Genomic DNA, 27,941 nt, shown 5'->3' on the forward strand with positions numbered 1-27,941 from the left:
GGTGTCTGCAGGTGGGGACCAGCCCAGGCCCCTGCGGTCACCCGGGGCTCCTCCCCACGGCATCTCCCCACAGCTGCAGGTATCCTCCTGGGCACTCCTGACAGTGAATTCTCTTGGAAAGTCTGCTTCATAACATGCTGAGACTAGGGTTACCTTTGAACTCACAAAAGTAGGAGTTCTTATTAAATTTGAATAAAAGTACCTGAAGAGATTATATAAACTATATACCATGTTATCCAAATGCAAAGAGATACCATGACCTTTTCATTTTTAGAAATCGTTAGAAGCTTTCTCTAAGAGTGACATTCAAATAATCTGTAACTCAAAGGGTCATTTGAGCCTTTTCTATTTTCAGAAGGCACTTTGTATCTGAAAGGACATTAATGATGTTGGGGCCCTGAGTGGCTTTCATGGCAAAGTAATTATGTGTACAAATGCACTGAGCCTTCTAACATAAATTAAGATCACTGATCTGGGCAAGTTTCCGTTTGTGTCACACCACCACGTTGGAATAGCATATTTTCAGCTTCAGCCTATAAAAATTTTGTTCCAGTTAGGCAAGAATTTTAACATATACAATAGTACTTTTCTTTTTTAATACACTCTAGGATCAATATAATCATGGATTTCTCTCACGTCATCACTTCACTGTTTGGATTATTTCAGAAATCAAATTAACCGTTGAAGCAAGAAAATTTCTAGCAGAAGAGATGATTGAAAATAAGTGAAAGCCACGTCACTGAATGCCTGCTATGTGCAAGCATGGTGCTCACACCTGAAAACTTTAACCTTTACAGTTCTGCAAGGTTGGTCTCACCCCTATTTTACAGATTTTTTTTTTTGAAGATTTTTATTTATTTGAGAGAGAGCAAGTGAGCACGAGGGGGGGGGCGGGGAGAGGGAAAAAGCAGGCTCCCCGCTGAGCAGGGAGCCCAACTCAGACCTCAGTCCCCGGACCCCAGGATCATGTCCTGAGCTGAAGGCAGACGCTTAACTGACTGAGCCACCCAAGCACCCTATTTTAGATTAAGGAAGAAGAAAAGGCTTAAAAAGTTTGAATGACCTGCCCAAGTTCGTCCAGTTAATGCTGGTGCTGGAATTTCATCTAAGATCTCTCAGAGTTCAGAGCCACGCCCTTGGCACTGTTGAAGTCACACCTCTCATTCAGGAAACTGTGCACGTGCTGAATCAGTCAGGGCTTGCGTCACCTGTGACCCAAAGCAGAGAACAACAGAGGCTTCGGGACGGGCGAGTTTGAGTTGTCTGCGGTGCAGCGGTAGCTGGTCCAGGGCTGCAGGGTCCCTGTGAGGCGGCAAGAACAGAAGCTGCTGTGTTCCTGTTGCTTGGCCCTGGGAGGACTCGTGGTGCCAGGCTGGGCCAGAGTTCCAGCCACTACCTCTTCGCTTAAGCTGGCCAGAGGAAGGACACCCCACATCTTGAAGGACATGTCCCAAAAGTCGTTCAAGCCACTGGCCAGAAACGACACCTCGCTCCCAGGGCAGCTGGGAAGGTAATCGCATTCTAGATCAGAGCTAAGGGAAAAAGGGGACTGAGACACTGGTAATGGCCTCTGCCACCACGTGCTTACAGAGCATGCCAGGGATCAAATTCCCTTGTGTGACGGTGTATCTTGCTGGCAAGAAGGGAAACATTAACTCGTATTTCTCTGGATGTTTGAGTATTTCATGAAAACCAGTAACAAACCCTCACTACCCACCATCCAGAATGAACAAATGCTAACATTTTCCTTCGGATCTTAGAAACAAGTGGACTCTGATGAGGCCGCTCTGTTGGCAAAGCCCACTTCCGTTCCTCTCCCGCCCTTTCCGGGGGGACAGGGGGCAACTACTTTTCTGAACAATGTTTCCCAGTGAGGTTGCTGTGCTTTCTCTTCATAAATAACAACAGTGTTTTTTAAAACTTATAAATGACATTCATTTCATCTTCTGACAGCCTATTTTCCTTCAATACATTCTCTGCCTTTCAAGATGACTTCATAATTTTACTGTACAATAATATGCGATCAGTATGCCCTCTTGTTCATCAGTATTCCTAGTCTTATTACAGCCAATTCACCTAGTTCTAATCAGAGGAGGGTGGCAAGTTTTCAGACTAAGCCTGGGAGAAGAGCCCAAAGACCTGGCTGCTATTTCCCCTGAAGGGACAAGAAAGGGACAGGTGGGGGGGTGGGTATGACAATTAGGAGGAATTAGAGATAGAGGTTAGAGAGAAACAGAAAAGAAGAAGATAAAGAAAATCTACTTATGGGGCACCTGGATGGCTCAGTCGGTTAAGCGTCTACCTTCGGCTCAGGTCATGATCTCCATGTCCTCGGATCGAGCCCCACATCGGGCTCCCTGCTCAGCGGGGAGTCTGCTTCTCCCTCTGCCTCTGCCCCTCCCCCCACTTGTATTCTGTATCTCAAATAGAATCTTTAAAAAAATCTACTTATATCTCTAAACGAAGAAAAAATTAAAATACAATGCATATTTTCAAGTCCATCACACGGAATGATCCACATGCTCAACACTATCCATGAGGCTTTCAGAAAAGTCTTTGCCATCAGAGACTCAAGTTTTAGAGCTCATACATAACTGAAGATTCCTTCACTTGAAGATTCAAGGATATAAGGAGAGAGCCTCACTGAACACAGAGTATATATGTTAAGCTGTTGAGTTCAAAGTTACTCTCAAGACCAAATGTAAAAATTGCCTATATAATCCATCCTCATCCTAAAAATGGACTCATCACTGATCCATATACTTGACCACACTCACTTTCGACCATTCTCCGTTTTTCGAGTTAATATTCATCTCTGCTACAGAATGGATGGCATAAATATCAGCCCTATGAAAAAACTTTTATTAAAAAAGTTTTCCATAAATGATGAAAAAAAAATTAAGAACTTCTGAAAATAGTGAAGAAAAAAATCCCAAGGCAGAATATGCTTTGTTAAATCTGAGCCACCCGCCTCCTGGATCCGTCACGCTTTATGGCCAGCACCGTGCCAAAGGAGGAAGTGCCATATACATTGATTTGCTTCCACCTCCACAATTTAAATCAGAGCAAAACACCAAAAGATATATCTTATTGAGAATTACCTATAAAATCTCAAATTAAATCACCATGGTTATACCCTGAGATGCTAGTCTTGAAACATAACCATATATGTTCAATTAGTTTCTACCTACCACTGTCCTTGAGGGAAAAAATACAGTAATCAACAATAGGTTAAATCGAAATAATTTAAAAATCAGAACTGGAGTCATGGAATCAGGTGAGAAAAAAAATCTATGATGATTTTAAAACAAACTGAGTCTTTGACAGATCATGAAACAGAATACAGAAGCACTGAATCATATAAAAATACTACGTGAAATCCACAAAATAAAACAGAAAGGAGCATTTGTATGTGTTAAAATAATTTAATTCTCCCTGTACATTTCTGTCCATGTGAGCCAAGAGAAATCAAGAATGTATACTTTACAATATGTACCTGTTTTGAGACATTCAAGTCAATTCAGATGGCAAAGTAGAATTCAATCACTAATGAAATGTTTAAAAAATATATATTAAACAAAAAAAAATGTTTTTACAAGATAAAAAATAATCTTCCACAATGCAATAAATTGCAGATCACCGAAATTTTAACTCTTTAGATGACTTCAGTTCAGTTTTTGGTTTCAAAATCTAGAGACAATCAAAAAGAAAAAAGCGTTGGCAGAATTTCTATCTGTTTTTACGTTTCTCTTTCTTACTTCGACTACTTGTTACACTGTTTAAAGAACATGATGAAGGGGCTCTTGCATGACCTGTGGCCTTCAGATGGTCAAAAAGTTTATTCCGGGATGGAAATTCACTATGGCAGGTTGCACAGCTGATAAGAACATCACTCTGAAGAGGGAAAAAAATCATAAATAAGAGCAAGTGTTATTAACTGAGAGCAGTGATTTAGGTTTTCATGTTGAGATCAACAATCAAATAATTCAAAACAAAGACCTTTTAACAAAATGACGGCCATTAAGACAGGCTCAAAAGAGGCAGCTGTTCATAGAAGTCCCATCAACTGACTCCATCAACTTTAAGAGGCCTGAGACATTCAACAGTATGCACCGTGTGGACTAGACTGAGGCCTTAGATTTCAAGGTAACAGAAAACTGAGCAGTAACTGTTCTGTTAGCCTGCTATTCCCAATGTGCCTTTTACTTTTACAGAACAACGGTAATAGGAGCACAGATACAAATTCGACATTCGTCAAGAAACACCGTTGGTGGAGCCCCACCTGTACAGCGGGTGCAGAAGGGCTCACCAAAACATCTTCAGAATCCAATTAAGAATTCAGATTATAGTGCTGAAACAAGGTCCACTGAAAATATGTCAATATGACTTTGACCTACCACTGTCTGTGGTTCAGCAGGTACTTGGACAGATTTCTTCGTATCTTTGGCTTTCTTTCCTTTGGGTTTAGGAGCACTGGAAAATCAATCATAGAATTCTTACAATCCAATAATAATGTATATATAATAATGTATCCCTTTCAACTGTTATTTTGCTCCCAAGAAGACTCAAAAGAGTGACATGCACTTTAAAGGCTAACTCATTAATTTTAATGGCCAACCTAATTAGTTTTCACATCTTAAATGAAGAGCTTTCAAGAGCAACTTTAAATCACAGTAGATGTCAAATTTGACACCAAAACTAAGGAATTTACTTAAAGAGCTGAAACACAAGCTACGACACGTTACAGGACTGTGCGGTTCCCTGCCCTCCTTCTCCCAGAGCTCCAGGCCCAGCTCCAGGCCCAGCTCCAGGCCCAGCTCCAGGCCCAGCTCCAGGCCTCCACCACCGTCTTTGCCCCATTGACGCCAACTCCTAAACGCCCACGTGCACTGCGCCGCCCCGTCGCTGCTGCTCCAATGGTCATAAGCGCTGGCAACTCAGGCTCCCACTTTACTCTGTCATTTGAACTCTTCCTCACGGTCCTAGACAGGGACCTGACGCTACTTACTGTTCAGACCTTTCCTCGAGAAGTAAGCTCTGGAGGAACAGAGGCGGCCGGAGACAAGAAAGTAAGACAAGGCGGGAAGGAGAGGACCAGGAATGCTCTCTCCCCCGAGAGAGACCTTCCTCTGGCCAGCCACTGTGACCCTGTGAGGCAAGAACATTCCGGGGCCCCTGCCAGCAGGAAGGCCCCAGGCTGTGGGTACAGATCCTGGTGACCTGCACTGTGGGGGCCCAACACAAGACGGCAGCCATGAGCATGGACACAGGGTTCTGGATGCTCCAGACAAGTGGGGCGCAGCCTCATCAGGAGACTTGTTCTCATGTGAGTGTCAAGGATTACTGATCTAGGATGAAATAAGGACCTCAGCAGGATAGAAACTAGATCAAAGTGCCTTTCTGATTCGGGCCATGTTGCTGAAATGTCTGTGACCACATTCCCCTAGCATCCTCTTCCCAACACACTTCGTCTGTATACAGTGGGATGTCTGTCTGGATAAATGTACAAGTCACTGATACACCTGATCTGCTTCATCAATCGTGGGAAAGGTGTTATTTGAGATATGAAAAAATATTTTCCCTACCAACATTAATTAGAAAACACCATCAACTTGACTTACTTCTTAGCTTCACTTTTTGGATCATCACAGAGTTCGACAGTCTTAGTGACACGGATACTTTCTTGGGGACTCCCATCCAATTCTTTGGCACGGTCTTGATTTAAGTTGGTATCTTCTGATTCAACCTTTACTTCTTCTCCAGTTCCATTTTCATTGAAATTATCATCATAATTCTAGGTAATAAAACATGTATGCATTACAAAATAAATAACAGTAATAATCCCAGCTTATGATACCAAATAATTATACTAAACAATTACAATGTCCTGTACGCTCTGGAGGAGTAGATCTTCAGGAAGTAAAAAGAAAAAGCAGGTAATAATTTAAAAACATGAATGCTCATTACAGAAATATTAGGAAAAAACTGGAAACAATACATATGTTCAATAAGTGAATGGTTGAATTATGGAGGGAATTATGAAGTTCTTAAAAATCATGTTTGCAAAGACACTGATTCAATTTTGTGGAAGAGTACTTACAACATATTAGCTAAAATATAAAAGAAAATTATACATAATGTCTGATTACAATTTAATTCTAAGTAGTATCTATTGGCAGAATTAGGAGTGATATTTATAGTTCTCTATATTTCCCAAATGATCTGCAATGAGCACCTATTACTTTTGTAGTTAGAAAAAAAAAAAAAAACCCAGCAAATAAGCATTATAGAAAAGACAAAGCTTGGCAAACATACCTTCACTCCGTGAAGAGTGTTTGTTGTTGTTGGTTTGGGTTGGGGCAACATCTTGCCACATTTGCTTTCCCTTCCCTTCCTCCCTCCTCTCAGCACACACACACCCCACCCCCATACCCAGAATGATGAAAGTAAGTTACAGATGGATATCATGACACTTCCCATGTGTCTCCTAAGAACAAAAACACACTCCTACATCCCCACAATACTCTCTTCATACTCAAGAATTTAATGCTGATGTGATCTGCTCCATAATCCATATTCACAACCCAGTAACATCCTCTCCTTGTGAGCGACAATCAAGGACCATATGCTGCGTGTAGTGGTTATGCCACTTGAATCTCCTTTGTTCCAGAACCACAGCCCTACTTTTTGTCTTTCATGATATTGACAATCTGCTGGCTATTCTATTCCACAGTCTGGCTTTGTCTGATTGTCTTCTTAGGATTAGATTCAGGTTACACATTTCTAGCAAAAATATTAGCACCAAAATATCTATTAAATTCAAGATTTATTTTTTTGCAGGTAATTTTGTCTTTGGAATGTGTCCCATGGAGGGTGTTCAGAGTACTGTGCTCAAAGATGACTTAAATTCCTCCTTTCTGTCAGCCAGGGTCCTCTGTTTACATTCAATTTCAGTTTTCTGGGTTTTCTTTTACCATCCTGTTGGGTTATGCAAATTTTTTTTCTGACCATACAGAAAACTCTCCCAGTCTGAAGTTTCCTGATTCTCTGTATTTGCTGCTCTTCAATCTACTAGTTCACGTCTCCACGCTACCTTCCCTTCAAAAAGAACTGAGAAAACATTGGGAAAAGTGCTACATACAACTAGGTCTGAACTGGAACTTTCTTCCTGATAGAATCAGAAATCATCAACAAAAGGTATTACTATAAAGGAATACAGCTTTGGAGGGGAAAAAAATGGGGTAGTAAACGAAGCATTTTCATTGGTAAGGAAACACAAATACATGTGTTTATTACTGCAATCTATAGGACCTACCCTTCCTGACTTGAGACAAGATAGGCTTGGGTTAGGTATAAATCTCTCTTATCTTGTGTTTATTCTAGTGGTTCTGGAGAGAGGAAATGTTCTAAGCTAATGACTATAGAGTCTCTGGGTAGAAGACGGTATGAGTCATTTTAAAAAGGAACACAGAACTTGCTATGTGGTTTTATAATTGAAACACAAGTTCCAAGTCACAAATTTTAACAGTGATAAGTTCATGTATCATGTATCATTTTTGGAATATGAGACAGATAAAAACTACTTTCAAATATATAACCATTTAAATAGCCAAATCTAAAGTTTTACAAAAACTTATTGTGTTAACTAAATTTTCTTAAAAATATTTTCAGTTTTCAAAAAGAACTGTAATATTTAATACTTAATATAAGCTAATATAATGAGATTATATTAAATAGCACAGAAATCAATTCCATTCCCTTAAGAACCACCAAATATCCTTAGTAAAATGGACAAGCTCGTTGGGTGTTTATACGTCTACAGGATTGTTACACATATATAACATAATAACTTTTTATTTAAAAATATTCTTGAGATTGGATTTAGACGCCAGGTGTGAAATTTTAGCTACTTACATTTCTGAGTAATACTAAGAAACATTTTTTCAAGACTCATAATCATTACACATTTCTAACCAAACGTTTCTTTTGCAAAATTTCATTTGTTGTTGGCAAAAGAAACCTAGATATACAATAATCAACCCTCAGATTTTCACATATTTCTGATTTTAACTGTTATCTTGATTTAAAGACCCAGTCATCACATGTGTCCAGATATTTTTTTAATATGATCACTCAGCTAATTAGTATCTGGGAATTAATTTCATTTGCAAAATTTTAAGACACATCGACGACAGTAATTAAGTAAATTAGCTACATACATATTAATGGCGGTAAAATGATGAAAAAAGAAAATTGTTTTCAACTCCCTTCAATCTGTTTTATAATCAACATAAAATTATAGAGTGAAAAATCCCTTTCCTTAATACAAACTATACTGAGTAAACAAAAGCAGTCCAACTTTATGTATGATATTTAATGTTAATCAAACTTTTTCAACATACCTGTGCTGGTTTCTGTTTCTTTTTCTTCTGCTTTTTGGAAAGCCTAAGAATAAATATAAATCAAAATGTCAAATATTTAACTCTGTGACTACTTACTAAGTGAAGAAAAAGAGTACTAAAACACTACTGATACAGAGAGAAGTGAAATTTTCAAAGTATTTAATATCATAAGATATTAAAAAGAAAATATTCACATTATCATTAGAAAATTAGAACGGTGGTTCCATTGATGGTAATTAGCATATCAATTACCTAGGTACAAAAGTGCTTTTAATAGTCATAATATATTCTGTAAAAATTCTATTTGACATCATGCTTTACCCGTTTCAATACTGTAAGTTCCCTTATGCAGAAAAAAATGTGGAAAAATATTAGCATAACAGAATAACTTCTTAGATAAAATAGCATTTAAATGCAATCTCATCTCTAATGTGGTATGTCTAGAAGCATTTTTAGAAGTACTTTTGTTTTGGTGCATCTTCTATTTCTTCCTCAGAATTGGCATTCAATGAATTTTCATCAGTTGGAGGTCCTGAAAAATTTTCTTCCTCCTCCTCCAACTGTTGTTTTAACAAGGCAACCATTTCCCGATGCTTCTTTGATTTTTCATGATTCCTCATGCTGAAAGAACAATCTGACATTAGTAACCACAACAGGATTTGTATGTGCCCAAATATGTGGCTGAATAAATGCAACCACGTTAAAATTCATTTTTCCCCAGTACCGGAAGCAAAATGTTGGGGATCCTACAAAGAGAAGCAGAACCACCCTGTCAGACCTCTCAGGCAGGAGGACACGGCCAGTCCACAGTGGTGCTCTTCTTCCCTGTATCCCAGCATTCTCCTTTCCCTCTGTCCTTTCATCTACATATTTTCTTCCAATTTTTTTTTGGTCAAAATCTTTATTATTTTTATTTTCCAATTCTTAAAATTCAAGACTTCTCCACTGTTTCCTCTTAATCACTGAGTATTAGCCAAGCGTGTGCACGTTCCAGGTTGCACTGTGGGCTTTGGAAGATGCTGAGAAATTACAAGACAACATTCCAACTTGAAGAGAAGACTGCTTGGGGGTTACGATGTGAGGGCCTCAGGTACCAGAGTAGTTTACCCCCTTTTGCTTTTTTCAATAACCGTCTTTCACCTTCTCAAGAGGGCTCTCTCTTCTCACTCCCACCTTCCTAAATGTGAGTTCAGACACATCTACACCCGTCTGCCTAAAACTTTCTGAGCCCTGTCTCTTTCAGTGCATCTGTGGGCCATGAAGTAACACTCCACAAAATAGGGTTGACAACACTTAAGTACCAGAGTTATTAGACGAACAAGAAAGTAGGAAACTTACGTCCATACTATCCACTTTATCTCATCTGTTCAGACTTGGGTTTTCTAGTCTCAGTTGCTACTCTTCCTTTCCACTAAAATTCTCCTTCATACCATGGTTTCTTAGAAAAATTGGAACATCTTGTGCCAGAAAGTAAGTGCTCAAAAAAATGACTGGGACATGTCAAAAGGACACAGGAGCCACCTTGGAGGAACTCTCACTAATCGTATCTGGAAAAGTTTGAGCATGAAAAATACAGGAATAAATTCGAAAACACTGAAAAACTTCACAAATTCATACTCATAATAGATAGCTAGATGGAGGAAAGGTAGGGCTCTTACTGAGAGCAGAAGGCCTACTGAGGACTAATAATGGAGAAGGAGCACTGGTACTAGAAAAGCCCCCTTTTGGAACCATTATGGTGCCAAGTGCCATAAGCTGAAATCATCAATGAATGCCAAATCTAGGACATTCTGAGGAGCAAGATACTTGCCTAACTTTAAAGTGTCTCCCCACAGATTAAACAGGCTATAAGGTAAAATCTGTCGCAAGGGGAAAAGAATGCTAACTCTACAGTGAAAAAATCAGACAGCGTCCTGGCTGGCTGATCAAAACTATCACCACCAAAGAAGGGCAGACAGATGCAGACATTGTATGCTTCTAGAAATGAAGACCCGAGAGCAGCACATGTTGACGCAGTATTCCAGCTGGAGACACAGAATCTAATCATGAGGAGACGGACACTCAAGACGATAAATACTCCAGTAAAAAAAAAGGTTTTAAAGGGCCCGTATTCTGGAGTTAACAATGGCACAGACAAGGGAACTGATCCAGATTAAATAAGACTAAATAAATGAACGCAATCCATGAACCTAGACCGGATCCCGATTGGAGTAGAAGAGACTCCGTACAGGACGTGAACAGAGGATGTGCTGACAGAAGGGGGATTCGGGTGGTAAAGGAGATGAAAGGAACATACCAGTGTTAACAAATTTCCTGAAGCTGACAGTGGTCCTGTGATCATCTACCAGAACAGCCTTATTCTTTAGGAATACATACTGAAGTATTTAGAGGTAGACAAGCATTATGCACATAACCTACTCTCAAATTTTTCAGGGAAAAACGGTGTGTGGAGCAGCGGAGGTGGGGGGAGAGAGAGAGAAGGGGTGCACCAAATGGGGCAAAATGTCAGGTGAATCGGGCGCTCTGTATTCTGTCCTTGCAACTTCTAAGTCTGGCATTGTTTCCAAATAAAGTAATTTTTTAGATCTCCTTCACTGTTGCTTTTGTTTTCCCGTTTCTGACTCTTCTGCCCTTGCCACGTCTCTTACCACTCTACAGTTTTTTCCCCTCGGGGTTCCACACCAACACCTTTTACGACTCCCACACCCCCACTGGCATCCTTCGGTCTCCTTTCTCCTTCCCTGAGTGTGTTTTGTTTCTTTGTCCCTTGCTGACTCTACTTTTGTTTTCTGCCCTATTCTTTCTCCTCTCTTTATAATAGTATCCCTTTAAATACTTCTCTCTTCTTCCTCATTTCCAAAAGGCGAAGTCCCTCCACTTCAGCAAGTAAAATTTAGGCAGGACACGTTTAAAGTTCCAGGTTGGCAGCACACGGGAGTGTGATGGCTGGAAGGGGGTCTGCCACCAACAACAGAGACTAGCTTTGGTCCAGCCTCCTCGTCTGTGACCTGCCTTCTTTGTCGCAACAAGCAGCAACATGGAGGTGCATCCAGGTTTTAAAAAGCAGCATGAATGAGAATCAGCACAACATGCTTATTCACCACCAGTACAAATCCTACCTCCTCTGCTGGCCAGAAATCCCCCAAGAGAACATGGAGGAGGGCTGGTGACCCACTGCTATGAGCACTTTCTTTTTAGGGCTTTCAGTGTTCTAGTTCACCTTGGAAGAAAAGGGGAGTCCAAAGATCTTAAACTTACGCCTTTTCCGTCTTGAAAGATTTGTCACACGCTGGGCAGTAAAGGTCATCGTACAGCTCAGCATCCTCAGCCTCATCACTGTCTTTACCTGAGAGAAGGAAGCCGACAGTAAGAATCCTGTTTGAATAGAACACAAATCTAAAACATGTTAACAAATTACATGTCTTCAGTAACAATCTAATATCACACACAAGTTAGAAATTGTATTTCCTTACAAAAAACAAATAACGTTACCAGGATTTGAGCTTTTTAAAAGCAGTCCTGAATTATAAGGGGAGGCTTCCAAATCAACCACATTATCTTTCCAGTTCTTCTCTTAAGTCTACTGAGAAGACTCTAAGTCTTCTCAAAGTTCTCAGTGTGAGCTAAGTTCAGAAAATCAAATGCCACTTTGATAGTTCTACCACAAAGCAGTTCTTTCAACAAAGGTTTTTCAGTTTCCCCCTTGAGCAAGATTCGATGCAAACACATTTGTAACTGTAATCTACTCTTAAATGCTTTAGTTTATAACACTCCATCACTATTTGACAGGCTGGTCATTAAAGAGCATATTATATGTAAACTTTAACATGTCTTTATACCCTTGTTTTTTTATAAGCTTGGGCTTTATTACAATGAAATAATTACTATCAATAAAGTCCACAAAATCTAAGCAACTCAAAGCCTGAACTAAAAGTCTTTGCAAAATCCCATCTATCTTTATAAGAAATAAACAAGTAAATTGACTGCTATTGAGATCAGATCAATAAATGGGATCATACAATGAGATCAATAAAGATCCCAAGGTATCTCTTCTATAGTCTACATTTTGGTTCTTTATAAGTAAGTGATATTAACAGGACTTTGAAAGACATTCTCATTGAAATCATAAATGATCAAAACTCATTCTATCTAGTATTAATGTTTAATAAATGGTGTTATTGTGCAATTACCTGTACCCTTTCATTATATAAACGATTAATCAAATAGTTAATAAAGAATGTTGGATTTGAAGTCAAAATCTGGATCTAAAAATGAACATATGGCAGGCCTATATGCCAAAGCTTCTCAGAATCTTATCTTCCTCTTCAGTAAAAGGGAAATCATTCTATGAGCAAAACATACATGTAAGGGGTATTGTGTAAAAGCTCTTGCATGTGAAAGGACTTCATAAATTTTACATAAAACTCTAATTATGCCACCTCACGTTTATAGAATGCATTATAATTTTCAAAAGACTTGCTCAAAAACTACTTCTAAGTCATTAATAGAAAATTTCATAATCATTTTGAGTAAATAAAAGTCCATCATTTTGTCATTTGGCTACTAGTCTAAAACACATTTATAGATAAGGTGAAACTGTGCTAGATCCTTCCACATTACTCCTCATGGAATAGCTAGAGACAACTCAAAAGGTCAGGTTATTCTCCACAATGCCTACTCCTCTCCTGTTCAGGTAGTCACATGCTCTCACGAGAGAGGCACCAAAAGGACAGTTTTCAGCACACCAGGAGGAGCCCCTCAACAAAGTCAGAAATGAGAGGAAGAATTTATATACACTACGTAGACTCCTGTACAATTTTTTCTGGAAAGAGCTGCTATTAAAACTTGACCTACGGAGCTTCATTGCAGGTTTTTAAGTAACCAACAGTCACACCTGTCAATATGCCTATTTGCCAAATTTATTTATGCAGCCAGAAGCATAAACTGTTTAAAGCATGGTCAGGAAAGAGTTTATTAATCAGATAAACTCTTATTTATCTGTAGTAGTCTCGGGATTAGACAACGTCAGTGGGCTACCTTTGCTTGGCCTATACAATATTGTTTTTCATTTTAATTGTCTGCCACGTTTAAGAACTGGAAGAGGTACCCTAAAAATCCAGATTTCCAGCTCTGCTTAGAAAGCAAATGGACATGAACACCCCGGCAACACAGGTCCCAGCAGCAGTGGAGTGGACTCTGGCGTTCCCAGGATGCGGCCAAGCCCCCGCTTCCGACTGCCCCCTGTGAGCACCCTGGGTGCACAACGCCTGCGCACAGAAACATTCACTTTCTCGAGTTTCCTAAGGAATGAAGTTACCATCGTGCCCATCTTTGAGCTCAGATTCCTCTGTGTCATCTTCATCTGATCCATCTCCAAACTCCTTCTCATAGCGCGCCTCCATCTCCTTGAGCTCCTTCTCCAGGTCGGCCACGGTCATCCAGCTCTGTTCCTTGTACTGCTCGGCCAGTCTAGACACACAGCACAGCCCCACTTACGCTGAGAATCAGGTCTCCACGCTGGTTCTACTTACCCCATAGGCTTCCAACCCATGCCCTATAGAGCTTCTTCCTCCACCGTCAGTGTTGAGTTCAAGTGGGGGCAATTGCTTATCTGTTATGTGGTTGATTTTAACTACTCTATTAGATAATGGGTTTTGAAACCTATAACTCTTAGCAAGTTATTAAAAGTCTTGAGGTGTTTTTAAATCCTAAGTGGCGAGTAAAGTGCTCATTTTCCAAAAATGAAGGGTGGGGGGGTAGAATTTGTAAGAGGTGAATAATCTTTAAGAGAATGCTACAATGCTCTGGACACAATGCTTTTACACTAACTGCAAGTAACAGAGCATTAAAGGCACGAAAACGAACTAAAGGTCTGGAGCGTGCCATCAAAGAGGCAGGACTGCGAGGTGGGGCAGAACAGGGGCACTGCGCCGGCATCTTGGGTCCGAGGCCCGCCTCTGTGACTTCCCAGCCATGGGATCTCGGACCCGTCTGCCTCGCCTCCTCAAAAGGACAAGGAGAAAAGCCAGAACTTACTTTGCAGAACTGCTAGGACAAAAGTGCATAGAACAGGGCCTGGTCCAGAAGAAGAGATCAATGGACAGTCATTACTATTACATCTCACAAGAGTCTGGAAAGGATCTCAAGTATAAAGGACCTCTGAAGGCAAACATGCAATGCAAGGGTGGCTGATGCAGCCAGGATGTGGATGTGGCCCTCCTACCCCTGTGAAAGCGCCCCATCAGGCCTAGCCCCACATCTCTATGGGGCAAGGGGCATCCCAGTGCATCCCGTACTTGGCCTGCTTCAGCTTCTGCTGCCGCCTCATCTCCTCCGCCTTCCTGGCTTTCTCGGCGTTCTGTTCCTCCACGAGCTTCCGATGTGCCTGCACTCTTCTGTCTCTCTTACGGATGAATGCGACCAGCTGGCGCACAAGCTCGTTCTTCTCCTTCCTTGCTTTGTCGCGAATCTTTTTGTTTTCTTTTTCCATGGCTCGTTTCTCCCAGCGGTTTGAAGCTTGTCGTGTATCATATTCTTCCTTCCAAGCAAAGTTCTTCTGAGTGCAGAAACTCTGCCAATAGGCATAGAAAGGATGGACTACCTAGAGACAAAAAAAAACAAGTAAAATGCTGAGGTGTAAGATTTTTTTCCTCAGCAAGGCAGCAAATATCAGTGATGCAAAACATCTTCTCTTTTTTCATATACATAACATCACTACTAGTCAATGGAGAAGACAGTCCTCTTACGGCTTTACAGAATAAATCACTCTCCAGAACAAACTGAATGAGGTGATGAATGGGATGGGACCCTGCTTAAAAAAACAGGAAAAAGTAAAGAAGGATGCTCTGAGGGCACTGAAAGTCCCTCCAGGAAGGGACAGAGAGGAAGAGACTTAGTCACAGTATAGGACCAAGACCTAGGATCCATGCTTAACTAAAGAAATGGGGACGGGGTGCCTGGGTGGCTCAATTGGTTAAGCGATTGCCTTTGGCACAGGTCATGATCCCAGGGTCCTGGGATCGAGCCCCACATCGGGCTCCTTGCTCAGTCTGGAGCCTGCTTCTCCCTCTCCCTCTGTCCCCCCTGCTCATGCTCTCTCCTTCATTCTCTATCTCAAATAAATAAATAAAATCTTAAAAAAAAAAAAGAAGAAGAAGAAGAAGAAGAAGTGGGGAGAAAACACACTGGTAAATGCTAATTATAAAATGGCAAAGCAATTTTCTTTTACCGTATCATAGTCACTCTGGGAGTCTCCAAAAGTGGGGAAATCTTCCATCTCCTCTTCTAACACAGATTCTAGTTCTTCCTTCGCAATCATTTCAAAAACGTTACGATAAACTGTATAAAAGCCCTAAAAAACAGTAGCAGGAGCACAAATTCTTAATACTTGTATAGTCTAATCACCGATTATGATTTTAAAATGTAACATGAAAAACTTTAACATTAAAGAATTAAGGGCTCAAGCTCTGTCACTGCAAGAGCATTTAGGTTTCAACTGGAGGTTTTCATATGCCGACAGTTTAAATATGAAGGCAATATTTTTTCACTTTTCAAAATGAACACTGTTTCACCTATTATAAAATAATTTTGAGAATTTTCTTTGTTTGAAAGTCTCGTGCTTGGTCAGAAATTAAGAGTAAGTTCATTTACCTTTTCATCATCTCCATAACCAGAGTAACAGGTCACAGTGAAATAGTGAAGCAAATCTAAGCTGTCGTCTTGATATTCCCCATCAAGCCCACCTTTAAGCAGAGCCTCTCTATGATTATCATACCTAAACAAACAAGACAAATTAGTATCCCCTCAGTGACCACTGAATAAGTAAGATTTCAGAAGGACGCTTTACTCTGAAACAGCCAAATTATTATACATTTTAATGTGTCCAATCCATACTAAAAAAAATTTTTTTAAATATCAACATGAAATCCTTCAGAGAACTGATTAAAACTATGACTGCAACTTCCAATACGATGGAGGCATTGTATAGTACTCACCCATATGAACAATGCAATTTAACAAGCCAGGGAATTTCCATGACTCCCCCAGAAAGTTAACTGCATTTCTACAGGTAAGAAATATTACTAAATAGGTCAGCACTGGACATAATCTGCTCCACAGACTGATTATATATTTGTGATCAGATTTACCAACATAGACCAGAGCAAGACTCTTCCTAGGTTTATGTAAACAATCTGTGAGTTTCACATACACACAATTACTCCTTATAATAACTCTATAACGTTAGTTCTTACCCCCAAAGATATAACAGGAAACTGAAGCTCAGTGATACTAAACAATTTGTCCATAATCACAAACCCAATACGCAGCAAAGCTAGAATTCCAACCCGGGTCTCCTGCACCGGAAGGACAGTGCTCCTAGTAACTGTGCAGTCTGGCCTGCAGGTCACAGGAGAGTTAATGGCAGGGGCTTCAGACAAAAAGACAAGAGAGTCCTTAGCACAGGAAGGCCTCCTGAGATCTGGAGAAGCGGACAGAGCCAAGGAAGTCAGGAAAGAATTTAAATTTCCTAAAGGAAAGCAAAAGCATTTCTAAGGCCACATCTCCAAATTTTTCAGGAGGAGAAAAATGTAGGATTCTCTGGTTTTTCACCTAAAAGACAACTGTTAGAGAATTTTTTTTTTACAGCCTTTCTCTCTCGAGAGCCAGCTGTGTGGTACGCTGTTTAACACACACAAGACTCGCGCAGCAACACTGAACACCCACCTGCTCTTTATAACAGCAGGCTCTTGCACAGTTATGTCCGGGCTTAAAATCTATTCCTTTGTGGGAAAAAGTTCATCAAGAATCTGAAAATTTAAATTTAAACATAGAAATTTTTGTCTGGGGGCACCTGGGTGGCTCAGTGGGTTAAGCATCTGCCTTCAGCTCAGGTCATGATCCCAGGGTCCTGGGATCGAGTCCCACATCAGGCTCCTTGCTCAGCGGGGAGTCTGCCTCTCCCTCTGCCCCTCCCCCCCATGCTCACTCTCTCTCTCTAAAATAAATAAAATCTTTAAAAAAAAAAAAAGAAATTTTTGTCTGAAAATGGTATTAAATTGTCAGGTCATCAAAAGTAAAAGTATCTGTCTTAGATACAGAAGCTTAACTCCATTTCTTCATATAAAGTAGGTCTTTATACGCAATTCTTGCTCTGAAGCACTCTGTTTTTAAGGACAAGTCAACATTCTTGTCTAACGCCAGTAAACTTGTCATACACCAGAGATCCCATTTAATGAGAAGTTACTTCACAAGTATCGAAGTTAAATCTATCCAATATTGCCAAGCTTTGTTCCACCACCTATAAAATGATTGGAATATTCACCTCTAAGGTTCCTTCCGACTCTAATACTGCATTTTCTTTATTTTATTTTATTTTATTATGTTAATCACCATACATTACATCATTAGTTTCTGATGTAGTGTTCCATAATTCATTGTTTGCATATAACACCCAGTGCTCTATTCAGTAAGTGCCCTCTTTAATACCCATCACCAGGCTAACCCATCCCTCCACCCCTCTCCCCTCTAGAACCCTCAGTTTGTTTCTCAGAGTCCATAGTCTCTCATGGTTCGTCTCCCCCTCCAACTCCCCCCCCATTTTTCCCTTCCTGCTATCTTCTTCTTTTTTTTTTTTTTTTTAACATATAATGTATTATTTGTTTCAGAGGTACAGGTCTGTGATTCAACAGTCTTACACAATTCACAGCGCTTACCATAACACATACCCTCCCCAATGTCCATCACCCAGCCACCCCATCCCTCCCACCCCCCACCATTCCAGCAACCCTCAGCTTGCTTCCTGAGATTAAGAATTCCTCATATCAGTGAGATCATATGATACATGTCTTTCTCTGACTGACTGACTTCGCTCAGCCTAATACCCTCCAGTTCCAACCATGTCGTTGCAAATGGCAAGATTTCATTCCTTTTGATGGCTGCGTAATATTCCATTGTATATATACACCACATCTTCTTTATCCATTCATCTGTCAATGGACACCTTGGCTCTTTCCATAGTTTGGCTATTGTGGACATTGCTGTTATAAACATCAGGGTATTTACCCCAAAGATACAGATGTAGGGATCCGAAGGGATATGTGCACCCCGATGTTTATAATACTGCATTTTCTATAATGAATAGGTGACAGATACCTCAGAACACACCGAAACATCTGACAAATATACATTTTTTAGACCTTCTATTGATAATTCTTCCCAACAAAATACACTAAGATAGGAGGGACAGTGTGATGCTCACCATGCTCTTTCCTGAGGGTCACTCAACACATCATATGCTGCTTGGATTAATTTAAATTGTTCAGCTGCTTCTGCGGCATTATCCAGATTTTTATCTGTTAAAATAAAGTCATAGATATTCAGTCATCAAACAGGTAGAGGACAGAATCTAAAAGGGACCTCTTCCATCACAAATGCCATAAATAGATGAGGAGTGTACAAAACAAAGAAAAACAATCAGGGAAAAGCAAAGAGATCCTGGTGAGAGTTGATAATCAGGGTATGTGAGAAGTAACTACTTGAGTAGAAATTGCATGCTTTCCCCTAAGCCTTGGTGCATCACTGAGCACTCAATCTGGATATCCACAAATGGAAAACCCTGAGTAGTATACATTTTATTTTTAGAAAAAGCAAAATATACATATCAAATCAGTAACAGAAGGACTGTTACTATTTAGTGCTAAATTATGTTTATTGTTCGCATGGTCTTTATGTTTTTTCTTTTTTATCAACGTAGACCAAAATAAATCTCATAAAGCTTTAAAAATATATACTAATTATTCTTCTCTTAGCTGTGCTTCCTTAACTATGAATCAGAGAGCATCTCTGCCTCAGGGAGGTAGGCAGCTTCCAAGATGGCCCCCAAGGATCCCCACCTCCTGGCATTCACACCCTGTGGAGCCCCTTCATAGGTCACCAGGGTTGGTCTGTGTGACCAACAGCAGGCAGTAGAAATGATGATGGCACGCTAAATTACTTCTGAGATTAGTTTATAAAAGGCTGCAGTTTCCATGTTGGGCTCTTGCTCTCTTGGATCACTCTGGGAGTAGCCAGCTGCCACAGCAAGAAGACACTCGGGTGGCCCACGTGGAGAACAGAGGCCTCTGGCCCACAGCCAGCAAGGAAATAAGGCCTGCCACTACCATGTGGAAGAGACTGAAAAGCGGATTTTCCCAATGAGGAACCCTGAGCCCAAACCACCCAGCTAAGCCATTCCCACACTCTGATCCTCAGAAACTGAGTCCAATATAATGAATGTTTGCTGTGTTTATAGGTTTAAGCCCTAAGTTTTTGGTAATTTGTTATGTAGCAATAGATACCTAATATACTCAGAAAGTAAAATGTTTTCAATCTACTCTGGAGCATACCAAAATCTTATAAGCTACAACTCAATACTTGCCCTCTAAGAGGCCAGAGGAAAAATAGGACAGAAACACATTCCCTAGGAATAATCTTGCAGCCTTAGAACAAGACCGTTGAAGGCATCCTGCCTCCTCTTTTTAGGTACCATCACACTGGGTGTCCAGTCCTTCAGGCGATTTTCTGCTCGACCACTATCACGGACAATACTTTCTCTAGTGCAGCAATTTGCCATAGCTCTCTTTACTAAGATGCTTTAACCTAAAAAGCTTTCAATATCATTTTAGAATCATGGTAACTTTAAATCAAAAGAAAAAAACTCTTCCATCCCCGCAGCCTAGCTGTAAATGGCAAGTGATACAATGCCAGTCTAAATCCCCGTCCACAGTGCAGCCCCTCTGAAGACAGCCAATGGTTATCTCAAAGTCCACCTTTCCCCGGCACTAAATATTCCCATTTCTCATGACACACCATAATCCTCTACTTCTAATGCAGTCAGAAACAGGCACCAATAATCAAGGAGCCATTCATTACTTCCTCTTCTTCACACTCTACTTTTAATCACTAGAGCTCATTACGTTAACTTTCCACAACAGCATCACGTTACATCATTCTGAATTTACAGCTGACAAAGTTTCATGCAGGTTTCATACTGACAAGCCAAGTGGTAACTATATAACGGACTTTTTAAAAACTCTGATAGAGCTCTGGATCCATTCTGTGGCAGACATTGAAGGTTAGTTCATCCAACACCTCTCCCCTTTTCTCCTGCAGCCTCTACTGTGGAGGCTAAGCTCAAGGACTTGCTTTCCAGCCTCCCTTGCTGCTAGGAATGGCTATATGACACAGCTCTGATCAATAAGGAGGTCAGCAGAAGTCTATTAGTGTATTTTCTTTCCTTCCTCTTTCTTCTTGTCTTGCATGTGGACATGATGTTTGGCGCTTCAGCAGCCATCTTGAGACTGTGAAGAAAAAGCCAAGAGATTCAGTGATATTAAGGAACAATGCCAGCAGGCACCTACCTCCAAACCTTCTTGTGGTGAGAGAAAGAAAAAAAACCCTTTATTTATTGGTTAGGTTTTCTGTTATTTCCAACTAATACTACCAAATTCCATCTCGTTGTGGCCCTGTTGCAATCAGGTTTTAGGTAATACAGGACACTCAGTGCCCTGTTGGAATTATTTTAAATTTTGATCCCCACTCTGTGAAAGATACTACTAGCTGCCTACCCAGCATCTAGTCTCTTCTTCTTCCTAACAAAACCCTGATTTTGTTCACATTAGTAATGTACCCAGCTAAAAAATTCACCTCCCCAGACTTTCTTGAGGTTGGGGAGATCAGGTGACCCAGTTTTAGCCAATGAGAGAGAAGCATACACCTACCAAGTGAAACTGCCCAGGAAAAATTGTATTTTCCATATGAAAGAGATGGGCTTTGGTGGCACTCACCTTATGGCCTTACCTCAGCCCAAAGTCAGGGTATAAAGCCTACAGGTGATTATGAGGATTGAGACAGAGACTGCTAGTTTATTCTCTTCTTCCAGGAACAAGCGAGACCTGACTTTGTGGTGCGCACCTGGTCCCATTATAAAGCCTCCATTTCTGTCTCCTTTGAAGCTTCGCATGACTGTGACTATGCTCTGATGTGTAACACCTGTAAGAATGTTCCATGCCTGCTTTCAAGAACTTCCTTACAAGGCAACTAGCACGCACTCTCTGTGCCTGCACTATCCTTTCCTCCTCCGCTCTGCTCCCTGGGACCCCCAACGGCCACGCTGGCCAGTAAGTGAGGGCCCACCTGAAAGGTGCCGAGCAGAGTCCACAGGCCTCCTGGAGGAGAACTGCTACACAGCGGCTCGCCTGCCTGTCTCTGCACCTCAACGTGAGAGCAAGAAACTTTGAGCTCTGAGCCTTACTTGCTTACACTTGGTGCGAGCGCTCAAGCCTTAGGATCAGGACAACGGAGGTCTTTGATGGTCTCCTCAAGAGCTGGAGCTACCAAGACGAGTCCCCTCGGGATTTCTTGCTAGGTGAGAAAAATAAAACTATTTGGTTTAGTTACTGTCGCCACCTTCCTGTCACATGCAGCTGAACACAGTCCAGATATGCCTTCAAGGTGAGAGTCATGATTTCTACAGCTTTCATGATTCAAAAATACTCATGATTTCTACATCTTCATCAAATCATTCATAAACTTTGTCATAAATAAAAAAGCAGAGTCCCAATTAAGGCAGAATGGCAGAAAACGCCAGCAAATAAATCTTCCCACATAAAACAAAAAAGGTGACTGGGGGAGGTATGTGGGTGGTTCTTCTTCACCTTTTAATCAGTACTGTACTTCGTTGTCCTGTTTCTTCCCACACCCTTCCTTCCTCCTCCAAAGAAGTTTGGAGAAAGCTCAAGCTTTTAAACGCAGAAAGCCCATCAATGTACCAGCTGAAAATAAGATCTAGCCTCTTACTAAAGCGTCTTTCTTAAATAAGTTTTTCAGTCTGTCATATGGCTTATTTCACTTAAATATACCTGAACTGGTTGACTATAATGTTAAACTGAGATCTAAACACATAAGTGCAGTAAGTTAAGGGGTGCCTGGGTGGCTCAGTCGGTTAAGCGTCTGCCTTCGGCTCAGGTCATGATCCCAGGGTCCTGGGATCGAGCCCCACATCGGGCTCCTTGCTCGGCAGGAAGCCTGCTTCTCCCTCTCCCACTCCCCCTGCTTGTGTTCCCTCTCTCACTGTCCCTCTCTCTGTCAAATAAATAAATAAATAAAAATCTTAAAAAAAAAAAGTGAAGTAAGTTAAAAAGCAATAATAAAGAAACAAAAAGCCCACATTTATTATTAGCCACACACAAAGGCCACAGGTATTGCAAATCCAGTCATCAAAATTTAAAAGGCATTCTCACACTATTCTTCATGCTTTTCTCTCAATCCACTCACACACTCTTCTACTCCCTCCCAAACTTTTTTGCAGTGCCTTCTGGAAAATTCCATGGATTGAGCCTTTTAAATCCTGCCTTGACTGAAGCCAGGCTCTCTGAGAACACCACTTCCCTGCATGGCTTCCTTCTTGGGCTCCTTCAGCCACAGCCCTCATATGGCAGGTCTGGGGCTGGAGCTGGCGTCCTCCTACCTGCTGGTCCTTTACTCACCCCCAAGGGCACACTAGCATTCCTTCCAGATTCATACCATTGGCCAACGCCACCTTCTTCCCCTTCTCACTGACTTTGGGCTGAGTTAGGGCATAAGGTGAATGCCACCAAAGCCCATCACATCACTCAACCACTCCCCCTTAATTCACTGAGAATTCTGGCACTTGACTCAGAAGTTTCCATTCCCAGGTCCTGTGGTCATCATGGTGACTTGAATGTACTCTGACCTCCTGGTCTCCCTACTTCCAGTCTTGCCTACTCCAATCCACTCTCTCCCACATGGCCAGAGAGATACCTGACAAACAAAAACCTATCTTTCCCCCTGCTTCCCACTGCCCTTAGGTTAAAATCCAATCTACCTCATCCAGTTTACCCCAACTTCCCAGACCTGACTTATGCTTACCTGGTCATGCTCCCCTCTTTGCCCTTCCTGCACTGTCATGCTTTGTCTGGCCTCCCTCCACCTGTACTCCCTTCTTTCTGGCTTTCGGTCTTGCCTTAGAGGTCACTTCTTCAGGGATGCACATCTATCCCACCCACACAGAAACCCAGTCCAGGTCAGGCACGTGTGCTCATAAGCATCTTGTACTTGCCTTCATACCACCCTTATCCCTCACCAGACTGAAACTACCTGTTTTCCTGGGACTCCCTGATGACTCTACATGGCCGCAGAGCAGGGACCATTCCTGTCTCATTCACACAGTAAAGTGCTCACGGCAGTCATCAAATAAAAGCCTTCCTTTCACAAGGAGTGATCTCACTAGGAAGTAATGTTGACCCTACTGAAAATTATTTTCAGTTGCTAATTAAAAAAAAACAAAAAACAAAGAAATACCTTTAACAATGAAAAATGAGCAGCCTTTCTTTTTGAAGTTCAAATTATTCTTTGAAGCAAAGCCCCTATGTTAACCTCAGAAACATTTAACACAGGACCTTGCACATAGAATGAATTAAACATTTGCTGACTGCTGGACTTAACAAGCCAGCACAGCAAAATATATCAAAATCATGTGTTGCCTGTAGAGTATGTATCCTTTAAATGTACAGGCATCTTCAAACCAAAAGATATTTAGGATGTTATGATTTATGATGACATTCAGAGAAGACATTCACATTTTGTTTCTAACCAGTTTGGTTTCAAAATAGTTAACTGATGTTTTAGTAACGTTTACATACTTCTTCCTTCCTTCCTTCCTTGCACTGATTTCCAATTAATCACCAAATCTGATCATTTTTCCTTCATAGCATCTCTTCAACCCGGCCTTGCCCTTCCCTCCCACTGACCCCCAGCCCGGTGTGGGCCCTTCCTTGCCATGGTGGACACTACCTGACTTCTGTCCCCGTTCCTCTTCAATCCACTCAGCCGCCCCCACAGTATCACATCAAGACATCTTCGACCCTCCCTTATTGGAAATACAAATTTCACAGTCCTTAGCCTAACATTCAAGACCCTTTACAATCTAATCTTAAAACTATACTCAAAAACATCTTCATATTATCATCAAAATTATATATGCATTTGGTCACAAGCATTAATCCTCTTCCTCACACTTTCCCAGCCGGAAGAGTCAGGAATTCCTAACTTCCTTCTAATTCCTAACTCAATCTCTGATGACAACCCCCATTCCTCTAAGAATATGTTTCTATACTATTTTTGGATTTATTAATTTTGGATATAGCCACTGGCTTCCTGCCGTGATGAATGTTTAGCTTACTTACTTCTTCCTTTCCGATATATATCACATTTGTTTAGTTCCTCTGTTGGTAATCGTCACTTTAACAAACCCATACCTTTATTTCTTGTTCCACCAACTATAGACATTACCTTTTGACTTTGGGTCCAGGCCCTTCCTTCAGCTCTTCTCTCAACCCGTATTTTCAGATTTCCAATTAATACTGCCATCAGTCAAACTGTCACCTGGACCACCTTTTGTCCACCACGATGCTCTTCCCTCTACTCTTAAGCTCACTTTTCCAAATTCCATTTCGTTAGGATCCAGCTAAAAATCTAGGCTCCTCTGCCAAGGGGAAGCCTCGCTGCCCCTCAGGACATAGTGAAAACTCCCTCCCCTGAATTCCTGGGGCATTTATTAGTTGTTTTATTAACCCAACTACCAATTATGTAGGTTGTGCTATTTTGTTTGCACTTGTATTTAACTTTTCGTGGTTTACAGCATGTTTTCCCAGAGATGTCTTAGCATTTCAGAACCTTACTATGGTGACTTGTACATAGCAGAGATTCTATAAACATGCTAATATGTAAACCTCTTATAAGCCTCAAAAAGCTGATATTCAACTACAGCCTTAGTTTCCCAGTCTGAAAGATCAGATTACTTCACAAAAGTCACACAGGGCTGAAGTGCCACCAACTAAAACATCCAAAGGAAGCATACTTCTAAGTACACATACAAACTTCCCTAGGGGAAGACACCCAATTAAAACTTTCAATCTGCAAAACATCCGAAGTGGAGTACAGAGGTCTGTGTTTCAACAGCTTACTGGGAAAGGGAAGGGCGTGGGAAGCACAGCTATTTAAAAGACAGTTTACTAGCTTCCTTGTCTTAATTTCAATAAGGGGCCATAAATTACTCTTGGGTAGCTGGGATTCCGTGATGAAGTTAAGGGCTGTTGAGCGGCAGAGACTCAAGCAAGGGCCAAACTCGAGAGCTCAGGACTCCTGCTCCCTCGGTGGTGTCTGCGAAGGGGTGGGAGGAGCGGGTGAAGTCGCTCGAATGTGTACTCCCCATCAGGTGCCACTGCGGGTAGCGTCGGGGTGGGTGAGCAGGGGAACGTCTGGGGAGGGACGGGCTGCCCCGGGCTCGAGTGAAGCCTGGGGTGAGGGACGCGCCCGCCGACGGGCGAGGAGGACGCCCGGCGGGAAGAGCACTGCGCAGGGCACCTGGTCGGGGAGCCGGGCGGGGTTCCCAGGGCGAGGGGAGTTACAGGGCGGGCAGGTCGAGACTGGCCAGGGTCCCGGAGTTATTCCGGGAAGAGGGGGGCCAAGGGTGGCGGGGGCCCGGCTTTTGCAAGGGCTGCGACGGTTGCGGAGTAGTTACCCGGGTGCCATTTCAGGGCCAGCTTCCGATAGGCCTTCTTGAGCTCCTCCTCGCTGGCGTCGCGCCGCACCCCCAGCGCTTCATAGTGACACTTCATCGCCCGGCCGGGCAGGGGGCTGGGGCCGGGGCCCGGGGCGGGGCCGGGGCCCCGACCGGAGGGGTGGCGGCGGCGCTGCTGGTCCTCTTCGGCAGCGGGAGCCGGGCGCCCGCACCGGGCCAGCCAGCGAGCACGGCGGCGGCGGCAGCGGCGCGGGGTGGCAGAGGCGCGCGGCGGCGACAGGCGGCGCGGGCTGCGGCACGCGGGCGCGCGGAGGGGGCGGCGCCGGCGGCCGCGGCTTCGCATGGGCTGGGGGAGGGCTCGGTTCCCGGAAAAGCTGCGCGAGAGGGAGGCGGGGCCTCGGCGGCCGGGAGGCGGGGCTGCGGTGGGATGGAGGCAGGGCCACGGCAGGTGGGAGGTGGGGCCGCGGCGGGATGAAGGCGGGGCCCCGACAGGTGGGAGGCGGGGCCACGGTGGGCGTCATTGTGAGGGGCACAGTAGGCGGTCTGTGTAAGGAGCGCCGGCTGGGCAGCCCACCTGAGGGCTGATAGGAGTCTGATGGGAAAAGATTCCGGAAAGCATCTTGTTTTCTGAAGACGATTTCTCAGTGGAGTCCCGTTTTTCCAGATGGCAACTCGGGCTCGAAGTGGTCGAGTGGTTTGCTCAGGCTTCCCCGACTGATCGATGGCAGGATTCAGGTGAACCGAATACAGGATTTAACTCTTCAATCTCTTCAGCTGCCACTTATCGAGATCTCTAATACTGTTCATCCTGACCAATTTGCAATGAAATAACAGTAAATATGATACCTTAAACTGGAACAATTTGAGAGAGCATCAACACATTTTAAAATAACATACCAAATGTTTTACCACCGATACGGATAAAATTGTGCTGACCCATCCATCCATCACTCTTTAACCCTAACTTTCTGGCTTCTAATCCTACATTTCCTAGATTGTTAAGAATGCAGTTAAGGGATAGTATTTAACTAGTTTTTGTTGATCCAACCGATACACTGTTATTACAGGATGGAAGATCCCTACAACTGTTCCAATTTGATAAGGTGTCAAAATAGTATCCTAATTGTCATTAAAATATATTGGTTTAATATACACACCAGTGTATTTCACTGTAATGTGGAATGTTTACATATGTCAGTTGTTAGGTGTGGGTTTTGTGAACCATGTGTAAAGAGAAGGGTTGGCTCTATTGCTAAGTCTATTGTACAAGGTGGTCCCTTGCTTCCCTAATATCCTGCCCGCTGCACAATCAAAACCAACCAACCCTAAACCTCATCAAGTTTCTCCACACACTACTGTTCAACCAACCCATACTTGAAATTCATACACCTGCCTCTTTTTCAAAGAAGGAAGATACTATCCCACCTTAGTTGGTTTGGCAATGGAGAGGGATTGAGATGTTTGAATACAGGTGAAAATGGAAACTTCCCCATTTGAGAATGGGACTGGCAGTAGGGGATAAAAAGTAACAAAGAATAGAACTTTTTCTTCCTCCAGCTACATCTGGTTTTGCTTACAACCTGAGTCACTTGCCTTTTTCCTCCTGAGAGAAGAGAAAACTGTTTCTGCCTGTAACATTGTACAGAAAGATAAAGACAATTACACTGGATATAAATTTCAAAGGATTATCTTTATTAAACAAGTTGACTTCTAAATGAACATGAACTTGAAAGATGAATTCTCATTCAAATGAGGTACCCATATAAATGATCGTGAAAGGGAAGTAATTTGGGACAGGAAAATATGTAGAAACTGATAATCAAAACCGTTAAAGAAATTCCACTAAAACTCTATATTAAACACACACCTCAGAAAATGTTAAAAGTTTGGGTCTTCATTCAGACAACGTGTTGGGCCAGTTTATTTTATAACCTGTAATTAACTTCTTGGGATGTGGG

At 42.1% G+C, this 27,941-nt stretch overlaps 1 protein-coding gene across 1 annotated transcript; it reads right to left on the minus strand.

The window, feature by feature from the left end:
• Positions 1–1,035: 1,035 nt before the first annotated feature.
• DNAJC21 (DnaJ heat shock protein family (Hsp40) member C21) lies at positions 1,036–26,276 on the minus strand. The gene is made up of 12 exons (XM_045862502.3): positions 25,984–26,276; positions 18,661–18,754; positions 16,053–16,176; positions 15,631–15,753; positions 14,699–15,003; positions 13,720–13,871; positions 11,661–11,748; positions 8,865–9,023; positions 8,403–8,445; positions 5,622–5,794; positions 4,398–4,473; positions 1,036–3,894 (listed from the first exon to the last, which is right to left on the minus strand). The coding sequence occupies exons 1-12, from the start codon at positions 26,078–26,080 to the stop codon at positions 3,730–3,732; spliced, it is 1,599 nt and encodes a 532-aa protein (XP_045718458.1). The 5' UTR covers positions 26,081–26,276; the 3' UTR covers positions 1,036–3,729.
• Positions 26,277–27,941: the final 1,665 nt, after the last annotated feature.

The sequence above is a fragment of the Mirounga angustirostris genome, unplaced genomic scaffold, assembly GCF_029215605.1.
Source record: "Mirounga angustirostris isolate CCGP_5_RB_7025 unplaced genomic scaffold, mMirAng1.0.hap1 SCAF_7, whole genome shotgun sequence".
NCBI classification, from domain to species: domain Eukaryota; kingdom Metazoa; phylum Chordata; class Mammalia; order Carnivora; family Phocidae; genus Mirounga; species Mirounga angustirostris.

Coding starts and splice junctions, on each gene's coding strand:
- DNAJC21 (XM_045862502.3), bottom strand. CDS start 26,080: ATGAAGTGTCACTATGAAGCGCTGGGGGTGCGGCGCGACGCCAGCGAG. Junction 18,755..25,983: donor GGCCCTGAAATGGCACCCGG/GTAACTACTCCG, acceptor TTATTTTAACAG/ATAAAAATCTGGATAATGCC. Junction 3,895..4,397: donor CTGCTGAACCACAGACAGTG/GTAGGTCAAAGT, acceptor TTCCCTCTTCAG/AGTGATGTTCTTATCAGCTG.